The following is a 15,305-nucleotide window of genomic DNA, read 5'->3' as shown; positions in this document are numbered from 1 at the left end:
ATTTGAATTTTCTAGATAGTTATTGTTGACACGGTTTCATGTTTCCCCTTTTTGAAATTCCCAGAAAGTAAATTTAGTTTAGCGGGATCCTCTTCTTAAAATGCGGGAGTCTGAATTACTCTTGTTTTTGTATGACTTTCACTTCATATAGTGGATCTCAAACCGCGTCGACTCAACTCTATTGAAATAAAACATGAACTGATACAGATTCGGTACTTGCTGTGATCAAATGCTATAAATTGATGTTACTTGGGATCTATTTTGCTTCCATACAATTCATTTAACATTATTATCAGATGTAGGTTAATAATTTCTCCGCTTTCCTTCTGATAATGAAAAAATTAAACAAAGCTCGGTCTAAAGCGGTTTCGGGGCGCATGTACACCTCGGGGTTTTAATTCTGTGGCCCGAGCAGGTGCACAGAGGGGCGGAAGGTTACCGTCAAAAGCGTCGTTTCAGATGTTGGGAACACACGTGTGTCAGGATGGACTGATTGCTGCTGTGAACGAGGCAACAAGTTGTTGCTTGTGTTCGCTGCTTCTGACGTCACCAGGAGAAACGCCGTCGGGACCGCATTTCCCCGCGTGCACCTCAACCTGAATTAATCCTCGCGAAGCTCGGTGGATAACAAAGTCATCCGTGCGTCTTTCCTCCTCCTCCCCCCAGAGGAAACTGAAACGCGCGCGCACAGCGGATGCCGGGTGCGCACTGACGGTTTGCGGTGAGTTTCTCTGTCAGTGAGCCTGCGCGGCTCGATGAGTGACACCAGGAGGAGGAAGAAAGACAGACAGTTATCGTGGCTCAAACTCGACCTGGATGGCACCCAGCTCCCGCTGAGCTCGAGCGGCAGAGCACCCAAGTGGCGAGTCGGGGGGTGGGTGGGGGGGCTGTACGTGAAGCTTAAAGAAGTCGGGATGGACGGCAAAGGCACCCTGAAGATGTTCAGGAAAAAACGGGAACTAATCAAGACACCGTCTATCTCGAAGAAGAGTCGAGCAGGAAGCCCTGGGCCACAGAGCAGCGCCCCGTCTGTGAGTAGCGCATCACTTCTGGTTTCTTATGTTTAACTGTGTGTGTCAGATGACCATCATCTGGAGTGGACAAGTTTCTGAGAGGGCTCATTACCAGGGATGCTTTTGTTTGTGTGTGTGTTTGTGTGAGGCTCTGTAAGTTTTTAGTCTTTTTTTGGGGGGGGGATCTTTTCTGCTGCTGTAGCTGGTGCGATCAGGGGTGTGAAAACTGTCCTCTAGCTGAAACCAGTCATTATAATGCAGTGTCACAGAGCTGAGTGCTGAGATGGGTACCTGACTGTAAGCTGACTCATATCTGGTTATGTGGCGCATAGGAAGTATGTCTCCTGTGGGGTTTTTGCGTGTGTGAGTGAGCAAGTGAGTGAATGCGTTTTGAGAATTTGTGATTAGAATGAGGACAAAAGTCTAGAGGGCAAGGAGCATGCTGAAACGTGGTGGCAAAAATAGTTACAACCCTTATTCTACAAGTCAGAGAGTTAAAAAAGCCGAGTCGAAAGGCAAGGACAGACTGGACATACTGCCCAACAAGCACAACGTATGGCTGAAACAGGTACGTTTGTCGTGTACACACAAGTCTCTGAACAGAAAATATGCACTGATGCTTTTTTTTGGTTTCCTGTAAAGTATTTAAAAATTTCAGGCTGCTTTTGCTTGGTTGAGATGCACTTGTCGAGCCCTAAATCTACAGGCCGCTGACTTTAGTTGAAGTTTTCTGTTGAGTACCAACAGGCCAAAAAAAAGCAAAGAAACTTCTCCGTGAGTTGTGTGTTTTGTTTATTTTATTTTTTTGTAGGTGATGTATAAAGTTATTCGACTTTCTGCTGAGTTTGCCACACCCGTTAACAGCTTGGAGTCAGGAAGTATTGCACAACGCAGCACAGGATCTTGTGAAAGTCTGCATATGATTGTTTACTAATAACAACAGTGCTGCTGGCCCCAGAGGCAAAGAAAAGTCACCTTGTTAGCCGTAATGCTGAAAGGGACGAGCTACATTGCAGTCTTGACCTTCTCTGTCTTCCTGTCCTCTCTCAGCTCTCCATTCTCCAGGAGCAGCCTCGCAGAGATGCAGTCGACATCACACTCTTTTGTTCCCCCTCGTCTTCCTCCTCCTCGTCTTCAACACTTACCCCAACTTCCGCCGGGCTCCAGGATCCCTCCGCGTCCTGCCCGGGCACCCCGAGCACTCAGCATAATAAATTGGGAATGATGCAGGGGGTGGGCTGCCCGTCTCCTGTGGCCACTCTCAAGAGACCGACCGCACTGAGCCGACACGCCAGCGCTGCAGGTCTGCTCCATCACATCAATTATAGTCTTGCTCCTGCTTGCTGAGCGTGGCCCATCACAAACAGAATCTGGTCAAAACACCATTTATGATCTGTAACTGAAGCATTTATGTGGCGTCATCACCTTTTAAACATTTAATATGAGTGAAGCTGAAAAGTTTGAGATTATCGACTTGGATTTCAAAGCCTAGAAACTGTGAAACTGAGCAGTTCTTTAACTAATGATTGCTCTTTAAATAGATTTCTTACACTGTTAAATGTAAGAAGGAAAATCATGACCAGAAATTGCTATTCTACAACTTCTGACCAAGAACAAGCCAAAAAAAAATGCTCTAATGTAAAGGAATAGTCAAATGTTTTGGGTAGATGCGAAGGGCCCCCTCTAATGTCACATTAATGTAAATGTAATCTAATGTAAATGTAATTCCACTGGGACTAGTGAGCATATAAGCTTGAAACTGTTGCACATTTGCAGAAAACCAAATGATACAGATCCCCACGTTTCATGAAGATTATTCAGTAAAAATTTAAAGTCTCACATGAAGACTAAATGCGTGTTTGTTGAGTGATATTTCTGTCTCCTCAGGGTTCCCGCTCCAATCGTGGGTTTTCACTAGAGGTCAGGGAAAAGGGGCTATAACCCCGACGACTCCATCTGACAGTCCAGAGAGCACAGCCATCGAGGTGGAGGACATCCCAGCCCTGCTGAGGGATGTCGCACGCTTTGCAGAGGCTGTGGAGAAACTGAAGGATGTTGTTCTGGCTGAGGGTGAGAGCCGTGACAGGTTTAAGCTTTGTCTTGTACATCTCCAACACAAACCTGCGTGAGAAGCCCCCAAATACATCCTGTCAGACAGGCTTTTGTTTGGTCTTGTTAGCAGCTGCAGTCTTCCCTGCCAAACTCTGACTTATAGAAACATGCTGTGTCTAGATTTGTTTTGAACAAAGCGCTCTGGGAGTCCCTCAGAGCTGAGCACATTAAAAATATCACTTGTTTTCCCCACTGTTGGGGCAACACACACTTTCCTGCTGACACGAAGCCATGTAAGGTTTTGAATAGTCGCCCTCCATTCAGTAGCTTTGGAGAAACAACAATAGTGTTTGCACTCTCTCTTCCCTTTTGTGTCACTCCATTTTGACAAGAGCTTACACAGAGAGGACATGAGGGATCCAATCTTACATCCGCCGTGTTCAGCGACACATGTGCGCGGTGTGCAAGGGGGGAGGAGGAGGAGTATGTTATGGGCGGAGCATCTCTGCACAAGCAAGCTTTACAAGAGGCTCTGAGCTTCCTCTCTCCAAATGGAGGCAGCGCGCTCACAAAGACAACCGCACGCTTGTCTCCAGCAGGAAACCAGTTTTTTGTTTACTGCAGACATGTTCTTGTGCTCCACGTGCACGATGCAGTGAAGCTTTAAAAAAAAAAGGGCCATATCACAGGGGTTTGGAAAAAAAACAAAGAAAGTCCACCTGCTGAATGCTCAAACTGTGTTGTCTTCTCTAGTTTGTCTTGTTTTGGCTAGTTTAGCTCACTTGTCTGTTATCTGGCTCTGTTCTGTCATGTTCTCCACCCACAGAGAGCTTTCTAAACAGGAAGCCATGATGGATTGTCTCTGACAGAAAGGCCTCGTCCGCACTTCCTCGTCTGATAGTCTGGCTGCGTTGCAGTGATGCGACACTGATCACTTTCAGAATCAAAAATACAATTGCGGCGTTGAGGTGCTCTTAATCTAAAGCAAAACCTCTTTTGACATTAAAAACTGTTCTCAGAAACTTCAAAAAGAACATTTGAGCCACAGGGAAAAAAAATGTTGCAGAACACCACAGTTGGTTTGTAGTGTTGCAAAACAATAGAAGGGACCACATCCTCTCCGGCACTGTGTTTAGGTCACTCTGTTCTTGTAGTGTGCTGTTGCTAATCTGATACTCTGACACACATTTTGAGACGAGGGTGATGGACCAGCTGCCCTCTGCTCTCCTCCACCAGCGAGCCAGTGTGATTAGATGACTCGATGGAAGAATGCGAGGTTGCAACATTAAAGGGTTGACAAAACTGGTGTCTGGAGGAAAGGAGGCTAGAAATGTGTCACCAGTGACATTAAAGCTGACAATGTTTATCTGGAGCTGACCTGTCTGACACTTGGCCTATTATCAGTGTCCTTATGGTTGGTGTTTCAACTGTCAGTCTCCATCTGCTGTTCCCCTGGGAAGAAAGACTTGGAGACTTTCAGCAATGTTATTTCAGGGAAGAGCTAATGTATCGATAGCACTCGTTTTCTTGCTAGCCTTGCTCCATCCAAACATTTTTTAAAAATTCCACCTGTAAGCACCTACATTTCTTTAATGAACACGGACTTGGCTATGTGAGGATTAAAATCAGCAAGTTCTTAGTGTTTCTTGCGGAAAGGAAGCAGAGATTCTGTTTAAACTGTATCTCAGGTGGTGCCACAAACCAGCAATTTCACAATGATTGCAACTGCGTTTGGCAGAATGCATCGGCCAAAATAAAGTCAGCAAAATGTTCACGTACATATTGTATCGAGAACGAGACAAGTTGCTACGCGCTGGCAGCGATTTTAGTAGATGGCTTATTGTTGGCAAGTCAACACATCCTAAACCTCAAGCGTGATCTTTTTTTGAAGCTTGTTCCGCTGTTTTTCCTCTTGGTTCTTGTTTCACCTACCACGACTCTATCTCACCCAGGTAAGGAGAGTCAGCGGCCCGTGGCCCACGAGTGTTTAGGGGAGGTGCTTCGGATTTTGCGCCAGGTCATCAACACTTATCCTCTGCTCAACACCGTGGAGATCCTCACTGCTGCCGGCAAACTCATATCCAAGGTCAAAGGTAGACAGACTCTTCTGTTTTTTTTAGATGCATGTCTTTGAAAATCTCGATGTAAATCTGAGTTGTACAATGACGGTAAAACCCAACATCACTCTGTAACTACTCTTGACCACGACTGAAACCTGAACACATGTACGATTTTCCAGGTTTCCACTATGAGTCCTCTAACGAGGCTGATAAAAAGGACTTTGAGAAGGCAATTGAAACCATTGCTGTCGCTTTTAGTAGCAAGTAAGTATCTAAATCAGCTTTTTATTCATATATAAAAGTAAAACGCTGTCAAAAGCTGCTTCTGTTTCTTATCAGTAGCTTCTAAGAATGTATTTCAGTGGCAGTGAAGCCTTAGTGGTGTCCAGTAGGCTATTGTTCACACACAGGCAGTTCAGGTGGTGTGTAATTGTAGGTATTAATACGAACAAAGTAGTCTGCTGTTGGGAATGAGAGAGAGAAGTGCAGTGATGGTGACACATTTGCATGAGACAAAGCTGAAAACAGGAAGTGGGTTTTCTTCTACCGTATGACACAAAACCAAAAGTAGAAAATGCTGTTGACTACCTGCCTGCTAAATGAACAGATTGCAGACCAAAGAGAAAATACATCGTGGGAACACTCGGTTGATTTGAGCTACCTGAGAATAGTTGAGATCAAAAGAACTGGCCTTTAAATTTGCTTTTGTTTTCCTGTAACTTTTTGTATTTTTTTTCTAATAGTAATGTAAAATGAATATTTTTTTTTTTTAATGGCAAAGGAAAAATACTAAAAGCTGAAGTATAATTGTGGCGTATCGTACCAGGATTTCATCGCATGCCTGTCTGTGCCATTTCAGGGTTTACACAACTGTCACACAGCTTCAGGAGGAAGTGAGCTGGCAGAGACAGTTGAAATCTGCCATATGAGTCTGTTTCCTCATTCTCTTCTCTAGCCTTCCTCTGTATGACTCGATTTTGACATGAATGCAAAGACGGAAAAATCTAGTGTTGTTGTTTGGCCTGCATTTCAGCACACAGGATGGTTGCAAGAAAATAAAAATGACTGCTACCAAATTACATGATTTTTGGGGGGCGGCGAAGGAAAGCTGGTAGACTAACAAAAACTGTCACGAAACTTGCTTATCACCTTCAATCTGCAGTGTACCTGTGGAGGTTTCGTAGAAGGCCTGGCCCTCTTCCTCTCTACTGCTTTCTCTTTTGAAATCCATCTTACGCTTTTTCTCTCTCTGCAATTCAACAAAGATTTTACGTTTGTGTGAAGGAGTCTGTGTTTCTCTTTAGTGTGTCTGAACTGCTGATGGGAGAGGTGGACAGCAGCACGTTGCTCTCCTTGCTGCCTACAGAGAAGAGCAGAGTGAGTTTGTCACCTATATTTCACACGTGCCAACCAAAAAGAAAAGTTACTTAATGTGGTGGTTATGCAAAAAGCTCCTTGATTAAATTAAACGTCACTGCCCGCAAAATGACACCTACACCTAAATTTCTGCTGAGTGTAAGGGGGGAAAAAAAAAAGAAAAATATCCTCTAATTCTAGCGAGTAAAGGTTCGTGTTTATGCCGTTTTAGTCCATGGAGAACTTGTACACTGGTTCTGGCCATGGAGGAGATGGTGGACATTACAGGAGCGACCTGCAGGACATGGGTAAGCATAAAGGTGCCGTACAGCTTTTGCTTTCAGTTAATCGCAGGTGCTGCTTTGCATAACAGTGTAACCTCCTCCTTTCCATTCATCTCATTTGACTCCATATGTAAACGTTATAGTGGATATTTTCCTATTTTCTGTATTTTGATGTGACGGTGCATACTTTCAAACCGCCAACGTCACTGTAGTCATCTTAATGTTATCTCTGTGTTCATGTGAGAGATTTCATGTATAGTAGGTCTCCCCCTGCTGATGAATATCCTGCAGTGCTCGGATGTTGTCGCAGTTAGTTTGTTGGAAAGTCACAGTCACAGGGGAAGTTTTTAGCAGAGAGAAATTACAGATTTAAGTACTGACCACAGCAGAAGACACTAAAAATAAGCTTCCAAATCAAATCCACTCGCATACCCGATGCAAACAATCGTCCTGTTTTCTGTCGTATCGACAAAGCGTTTCCTGCACAGTGACCTGTGTTGGTGTGTTGATGTGTAGGTAGAGCTGAGGAAGTGGATGTCATCCTACAGCACAGCGAGGGAGGGGTGGACTCTGCTCTGCTCTACGCCAAAACCATTTCCAAGTACATGAAGGACCTGATGTGCTACGTGGAAAAGAGAACTTCACTTGGTTAGTGGGAGTGACGAAACTAAGGAAACTATGTGAGAGTGATTGTACAAAGTCAGACCAACTATCATCTATGATTTCAGACACTAAACTAGACTTGAGCTTCTTATCACTGACATGTTTTGGGGTTGTTGTTTTTTTTGTTTGTTTGTTTTTTGAGTCAGAAGTGACTATTTTTAGATGAGAGTACAATGTAGCAAGTTATCAGTGAACTGATGAGCTTACTAAAACTTGTATGGGGAAAATCCACCCATTTAGCTGTCACATGGGAGGAAATTGGTTTTAAAAAACCACTACAGGCTGGAGACATTGTTATTTCTTATGTACATTTGGGGGGTTTTAACCCGGGAGTCCATGAGGATTGAGGCATCTTTGAAGACCGCTTCAAGTGGCCATTCAAGTTTATTCCATCTTATTAAAAAAATAGTGAATTTTTTGGGGTGATTAAATTTTTATTAGTGCACATTGTCCTAGAAGTTGTGCTTTTGACCATAATTTTAATAGTCTCTGTTTTTGTTTTGTCTTCCCCAGAGACTGAGTTCTCCAAAGGCCTCCAGAGATTATACCAGTCTTCCAAACACAGTATTACACATGTAAGCTCCATTCACTTTCACCTCTAAAGAGCTGTAATTTCTTTATAGTTCACGATCGTCATCTTATTGCTTGCTCTCTTCCTCTAGCCCCACATGCCTCTTTTCTCCATCTACTCTCTGGCTCTGGAGCAGGACCAGGAGCAGAGTGTGGGCCTGCAGCAGGCCAACAACACCCTGCACAACCAAACCTTCATTCAGGTACATTTCTGAGTTATTGGTTACTATTCTAGTAAATGAAGCACAAACCACATTTTTGGTTAGTCACTTGCGATTTCTCACCTCTCATATTTAATGTGTATCCTGCAGCCTCTGATGCAGCGTAAACAGGAGCATGAAAAGAGACGTAAGGAGATCAAGGAACACTGGATTCGAGCTAAAAGAAAATTGGTATGGCCTTATGATCTTTTATTAATCAACAGCCCTGTTTTATCCTTTTACTGTGACAAGAAAATCAGGCAATAACTGAAAATACCACAAAACCATTTTATTTATTTATTTTTTGTTTCGTTCCTCCTCGTTTAGATGGAATGTGAGGCAAACCTGCGGAAGGCCAAGCAAGCCTACATAGCACGCTGCGAGGAGTACGACAAGGCTAAAACGGCAGCCTGCCGAGCTGAAGAGGAGGGAGGGGGATCCACAGCGAAGTCTGTGGAGAAGAAGAAACGAGTGGAAGAAGAGGCTCGCAACAAGGTTCTTCTCAATAACTTTGTTTTGCTGATGTTGTTTTGTCTCTGCAGGAAGAAAGACGATTAAATTTTTGTTGCAAATCTTTGGTCACAACTCTGTCACATGAGCCAAAGATGTTGTGTGAGGACACAAAGAAGGAAATAGTTTATCTGATACTTGCTAGTTTAGGCTGAGTGAACAGTTCAGCTTTACATAGGGCTCGTGAAAACCACTGCTGGACTTTCAGATCTTTCCCACTACTGGATGAATTCATGATTTTAAAAAATAGGTTAGAAAATGAAGAATTATGTACCTTCATTGCCCACCAGGGGGCCGCACCCTGCGCTTCAAGAATAACTAAGCTTACCCTTTCTGATTTTTGCCACTGTGTGAAATGTTTCATCAACACTTTTCTGTCTGATAAATGATCTGACAGATATAAACGGCAAAGAAAAAGCAGAAGTAAACTGTTTGTGTGTGTGTGTGTGTGCGCGCACAGGCAGATGAAGCAGAGGCCACCTACAAGACTTGTATAGCAGACGCCGCCACTCAGCAGCAGGAGCTTGAGCACACAAAGGTCACAGTGCTGAGGCAGCTGCAGGACATCATCAAACAGAGTGATCAGACCATTCGCTCGGTGAGAACAAAGGCCACACAAGCCATCGCGTCTCGCCAAGAAGAAAAGCTACAAATGCTCACCATCTAATCTTTTCACTTCCAGGCGACCATCTCCTACTACCAGCTCATGCACATGCAGACAGTAGCCCTGCCTGTGCACTACCAGACTCTGTGCGAGAGCAGCAAGCTGTACGACCCCGGCCAGCAGTACGCCGCTCACGTGCGAGACCTGCAGCTGCCAGAGCAGCCGACCATCCAGTACGCGTTTGAGTCCTACTCTCCCTCCAACTCATCATCGCAGTAAGAACTTCAAGCGCATCCTCAATTAGTTTCTCAATGAAACCGTTCCTATGCAGCTCAGGATGGGGGTTGTTACAGTTTGGGGGCCACATATGCCTACAGCAGAGAGAATTTAGCAAGGATCCACTCATATCTGATTACTCGTTCCTAAATGTATTCTCTCTTTAACCAAACATTTTCACAGACATGACACAATGTATCAAAAGCACGTTGTTTCTGTTTCCCAAATATAACCTGGGTTAGACTATTTTAGGAGTTGATTGACTACATACAACTATAGAATACTCTATATACAGTGTTATACCACTGATGCTGTAATTTGTACTAAAATGCCATATCACACCTGCTACACACAACCCTGTACCCAGGCGTAGGACTAGACTCTCGAAATTTGAATAAAAGAAACCCACTTTTAATGCATTTGCAATCTGAAAATCCCAAATTGTTGCAGCCATGGTCACAGACCGAGGAATGACAGCTTCAACACAGACATGCAAACGAGTCAAACAGACAGTCCTGCCGTCAGTGTGGAGACGACGGCTGGAGACAGCCGAGAGTCAGAAGTCCAGCGCAAGAGTAAGTGCATCCGATGCCTGCCGCTGCTAAAGATTTTACACAAATCTCAACAATTCCTCACAATTACTTGTGACCTGTTACTAAGCTGATGTCTGTAGTTAACAGAATTGGCAATGTAAAATGTGACTAGCTCATGTTATTGTCCCTTTTGTTATCACAGGACAGGGGCATAAGTCATGGGGCTCAACAGTGAGCGATGATAGCGTTGTTGGAGATGGAGGCCTGGATTCTCCAACTGCCAGCACAAGTGAGTGTAGACACGTCTTCTGTTAGTTTCACGCTAATCCGTACCAAAACCCTGCTCCAGAGATGGCGGTATGCATTATAAACGCTCTCAAACTCACTTATTTTAGGTGACATCGCTAAGATTGTTCGGACTTCATCGACTGGAACGATGTCGTCCAATGAGGATGCAGATGAAAAAGATGGAAATGTGTCCTCATTTGAAACTCAAAGTAAGATTTTCAGATTGTACATGTTAAACCTGGCTATCGGTTGAGTTTGGATTTTGCGGAGTGTGTGATGGGGGTTATTCTGTGCAGATATTAACGGCATGGATCCAGACGTGGTGGTGTCCACCGGACCTTTCCGTAATATCGGCCTGTCCAAAGCAGCCTTGACCCACCGACTGAGGAAGCTTCGGACTCCTTCCAAGTGCCGCGAATGTGACAGCTACGTTTATTTCCAGGGAGCTGAGTGCGAGGAGGTGAGTTCATCACTTCACCAGGCTAACATGTTTTGAGGCTCACGCTCTGAGTTGCACACTGAAAGCCTTCCAGTTGTGGTTAGATCGACTCAGTGTGTTGCTGATGCATGCTACATTTTAATGATAGTAGTCAGCGTGTTCAGTGAGCATATGCAAATGTCAAAGTAAAATATTTTGTATTCTTAAAATAATTAACTTTTTATGTTGAACCCCACAAAATAGCAAATGGTCTGAGGAAAAATGCATAAGTGGTTAGATAAATATGTTCAGTGTGGATACATGTAAATTACAGTATGTAATGATCAACACTAAAAATGAACATCTCAGACTTTCTGTAAAGGATGGACTTCCCTGAGAAGTAAAGCCAATGTGGAAATTGCATTGTTTCCAATGGTTGGAGGGGGAAGTGCAAAAAACTGTGCGTAAAATGGGCCTCAGCTGTCAGTCCACACCTTGCTCGTCCCTTCTGGTTGGAAAATTTAGCAAAGTTCAAAATGCCCATCGCAAGACTTTATTAACAAGAAGGTGATGTCACTGTAACTGTTACAATCTTGTATATTTATAGCAATAATAAGGAACTACGTAGCATAAACTGTAAAGCATGACTCAAAGCAAACGAGGGGAGAAAAAATAATTTCCGAAGAAAGAATTTTAAAAAAAAAAATAATTTTTTTTTTATTTTGTTAGTTGAAAGAAGCTACACGTCACTCTGATTACAACAGATGGTACAGTTTCTGTTTTTAGAACAGGAAACTGGAATTTCCAGTGTTCCAAGAAAATATCAAGAACTGCAAACAAAGAGACAATAAAACCACAACAAACAACTGTAACAGGAATATGTAATGACAGACAAATTTCATATCTTTATACCATTTTTTTTTTCCACCATCTTTTCTATTGAATCAGGGGTTTTCCTTCCAATAGGCATAATAAATACAGTGGAAATGTAGTAAGGCAATTGTGATGCCACTGTGTCACCCCCTTATTAATGCCCTTGTTATCTAATTTTATTCCATCAGGTGATTTTTTTAATTTATTTATTTATTTAATTTTATGTATTTGTACACACACGTTTATTAACCAAGCATGTGTACACATACAAGAAATTTAACTCTGGTTGTTCCTTTGTTCTAAGTGTATATAACAGAGTAGACAACAGTCATTACTGACAATAACAATGCACATAGCAGATTTATGGTGCAGATGTTGGAATAATTAAGGGATGGTGTGTGTGTGTGTGTGTGTGTGTGTGTACATGAGGATTGACTATAAACACATATAGACATGTACAACATTCAGCTGGCTGTCACTTGCTGATAATTGAGATTCACAGCAAGATTAACCATACTCATTTGAATACTGTTGATTGCAACAAGCAGCCTTACTTTGCATTGCAAATGTGAAACACCTGTAGTTCAAGTTTTTTATTAGTGAAATTGAACATAGGTTCAGTAGAGGTTCCCAAAAAGTTGATTCTGTTCATCTAGACGTCGAGTTTTCAGTGGGAGAAACTTTTTGTATGTCTAAAACTATGCATTATGCATAGTTTATTTATGTTACCTACACTATTGAAATTGCACATTACACCTTTGTAATCATTTTTGGGTTTTTTTTTAACGTTCTTCCTAATTAGGTGTCACAAGTTTTTCTACTTAGTCACAAGTTACAGCTGTTCCCAGGCTACGGTGGTTTAGATGATAATCATTATATTAACTGTTTTCTCAGTGTTTCCTGGCGTGCCACAAGCGCTGTCTGGAAACTCTGGCGATCCAGTGTGGTCATAAGAAGCTGCAGGGCCGTCTGCAGCTGTTTGGCAGAGATTTCACTCAGGTAGCCAGCTGTGCCAGTGACGGTATTCCCTTCATCATCACCAAGTGCATCTCTGAGATCGAGAGACGGGCACTGAAGATGAAGGTGAGAAAAAGCACGTATGCTGTGGTTTGAAGGGGTGGTCGATTTCTGATTGTTTGCCTTTGAACTGCTGGGTTTAAATCTCCTTTCTCCTCTTTTCAGGGCATCTACAGGGTGAATGGAGTGAAGACCCGTGTGGAGAAACTGTGTCAGGCCTTTGAGAATGGAAAAGAGCTGGTCGAGTTGTCTCAGTGTTCGCCACATGACATAAGCAACGTGCTCAAGCTTTACCTCAGACAGGTAACTGAGGTTACACTGATGTGTAGCAGCTAGTAAAGACTGAACCTGAAGCTCAAGTCAATCATCATATGTTTGGTGTTTTTCCTTTACCCCCAGCTGCCTGAGCCCATCATGCCTTTCCATCTGTACAACAAGCTGATGGGTTTGGCAAAGGAGAGTCTGCATAATGAAGGAGACACACCGGAGGGGGAGGACTCAGAGTCGAGCAGCACTCACCCGGCAGTGAGCAGGGGGCCAGAGCTGGTGGATCTGGGCCCAGACACGGACCCAGAGGTCCTGGTCCTGGTGGACAGTCTGAGGGAACTTTTAAAGGAGCTGCCCAAACCCAACATCGCCACACTGCGCTACATCGTTCGTCACCTTCGAAGGTGAGTTAGTCATACAAGTCATATTAATTTTTTATTAAAAAGCAAAGATTCTGTTAACCTCACCATCCTTTCTTGCTCCATCTTTCTCATTCCAGGATCGCAGAGCTGGAACAGGATAACAAGATGAGCCCCAGCAACCTTGGCATTGTGTTTGGGCCCTCTCTGATGCGGCCCCGTCCAACGGGGGCTACGATATCCCTGTCCTCTTTGGTTGATTATCCCCATCAGGCTCGCATCGTGGAGGCCTTCATAGTCTTCTACTCTTCCATCTTCCAATCCAAAACTTCTCAGACCCACAAAACCTCCCGTACTGCCTCCACGCAGCAGGTAGGACTCCAGCACACGGTGCACATTAGTATTTACTTACTGCTGAGCCTTTTTGTGAGACATTTTTAGGAATTAAATACCACTGCACAAAATATTTGCTCTGTTTTTACACATACTCTAAAGCATTGGAACAGGAAACCTGCTTTAACAAAGTCTAAAGAGTTAAAGGTTGCAAACAGCCCGGTATTAACGAGCAATACCAAAACTGGTCATAATCAGTCTGGGTAATAGAGACACCAGATTTGCATTTTTCTGTTGACTGAAAACAAATTCATGTTGTGAAGCTTTCACACTTTCCCTCCTGGTTTCAGGAAAATGTTACACAAGACAAAATGGTGAGCCCTGTTGACGCAGAAGAGGATGCGAGCAGAGAGGAGAAGACTAAACCTGAGGTTGACAAGACAGAGGAGGGATGTGGTGAGTTTTAAAGGCCAAGTTGTGTAATTTTATAGTAAATGATTTGCTCTTGAAAATGTCATATACATTTATCACTTATTTATCTGCATTCAGGAAGCTCTTTGGGGTCATTGGGCTCCAGTGAGCAGCTCCCAGACTCTGACTCTGAGCTGGACGAGAGGCACTCCCACAGCCTTACGAAGCAGGAGAGCGTGAGCATAGACGATGACCAGCTGAGCTACAGGGACAGTTTGGACCTGTCCAGTCAGTCTGCAATCCACATCGAGCCTGAACAAGATCTGGATCAGGATCAGGAAAACCCAGAGGGAGAAGAACCCCCCGCTCTGCCAGACAGCGGGCCCCCAGAAGAAGGTGCTGGAGAAGAGCAGGATCTGAGTGCTACTCTGGCAGAGCTCAACGTGAATCAGTCCAACAATAACAACAACTACCACCCGTGCTCTCCCACACTGAGCCTGTCGGGCCTTCCACTGGCACGTCTCTGTGGAAAGAAACTACCACTGACGAGAAATCGAGACAGCGAGCCAGAGTTCGTCTGATATTGTCAATCGTGTCTGTTCGTCTTTAAATTTGAAGTTAATGAAAGCCTAACGGTCTGCCGTGTAAATAGGTCAAATTAAATTTTAAACTGTAGATGTATGTTACTGTACTAATCTTTGCTGCCAGTGAACCCTCTCTGCACGCTTGCTGCTCTTGGGATTACTGGCATTTCAAGATATTTGATTTGTTTGTATTTTAAAGCGTTTGTTTTTTGGGGGAAGGGAACGCTGCATCAGAATATGTGACGCGTGCAAACTTTTCAAGCAGATTCCACTGCTGGTTATTTCAGCTCGAAAATTGAAATACATGTAAACATTCTTATAAATGTTGCCTTTTGTCTTATGTCAGTTTTAATAAAGGTTCTTGTTTTAAATTTGTAGTTTTTGATTTTTGGCATTTTGTGCAAATTACCAAGACGGAGAAATTAAACCAAATGAGCACAGTTGCAACCTATTTCCTAGAATGGGGAGCGTGGTGAGGAATATGTCGTCTTTAATGTGTTCATTTTGTCACTCCTGGCACTCGATGGGGCGAGGGAACTGGAGGAAGTGTTGAATACAGTGGGCGGTAACCTCTGAGGCTCAGTTAGCAGAGACTGGTATCAAAAGTAGGTCTACGATAGCAGCAGCAGCAGCA

General features: G+C 43.6%; 1 protein-coding gene across 3 annotated transcripts; it reads left to right on the top strand.

Moving 5' to 3' along the window:
* Positions 1–690: 690 nt before the first annotated feature.
* Positions 691–15,042, top strand: arhgap45b (Rho GTPase activating protein 45b). Of its 3 annotated transcripts, none has more exons than XM_005733977.2 (24): positions 691–1,031; positions 2,064–2,316; positions 2,901–3,083; positions 5,018–5,158; positions 5,305–5,389; positions 6,430–6,502; positions 6,714–6,789; positions 7,282–7,413; positions 7,942–8,003; positions 8,091–8,201; positions 8,310–8,390; positions 8,526–8,693; positions 9,169–9,306; positions 9,391–9,545; positions 10,039–10,163; positions 10,324–10,410; positions 10,517–10,618; positions 10,706–10,869; positions 12,595–12,783; positions 12,883–13,020; positions 13,117–13,388; positions 13,484–13,715; positions 14,027–14,132; positions 14,226–15,042. In XM_005733977.2, exons 1-24 carry the CDS (start codon positions 756–758, stop codon positions 14,666–14,668), a joined length of 3,792 nt encoding a protein of 1,263 aa, XP_005734034.1. In that variant the 5' UTR covers positions 691–755; the 3' UTR covers positions 14,669–15,042. The 3 variants fall into 3 exon arrangements, with proteins under 3 accessions (XP_005734034.1, XP_005734033.1, XP_005734035.1); XM_005733976.2 differs by having other exon boundaries at positions 694–1,031; positions 9,391–9,587; XM_005733978.1 differs by lacking the exon at positions 691–1,031 and adding an exon at positions 1,194–1,581 and having other exon boundaries at positions 9,391–9,587.
* Positions 15,043–15,305: the final 263 nt, after the last annotated feature.

This window comes from Pundamilia nyererei, unplaced genomic scaffold (assembly GCF_000239375.1).
Source record: "Pundamilia nyererei isolate P.nyererei 1_Seehausen unplaced genomic scaffold, PunNye1.0 scaffold00056, whole genome shotgun sequence".
Lineage (NCBI taxonomy): Eukaryota > Metazoa > Chordata > Actinopteri > Cichliformes > Cichlidae > Pundamilia > Pundamilia nyererei.
The sequence above is the reverse complement of the archived record's forward strand: the minus strand, read 5'-3'. Positions and strand labels throughout refer to the sequence as shown.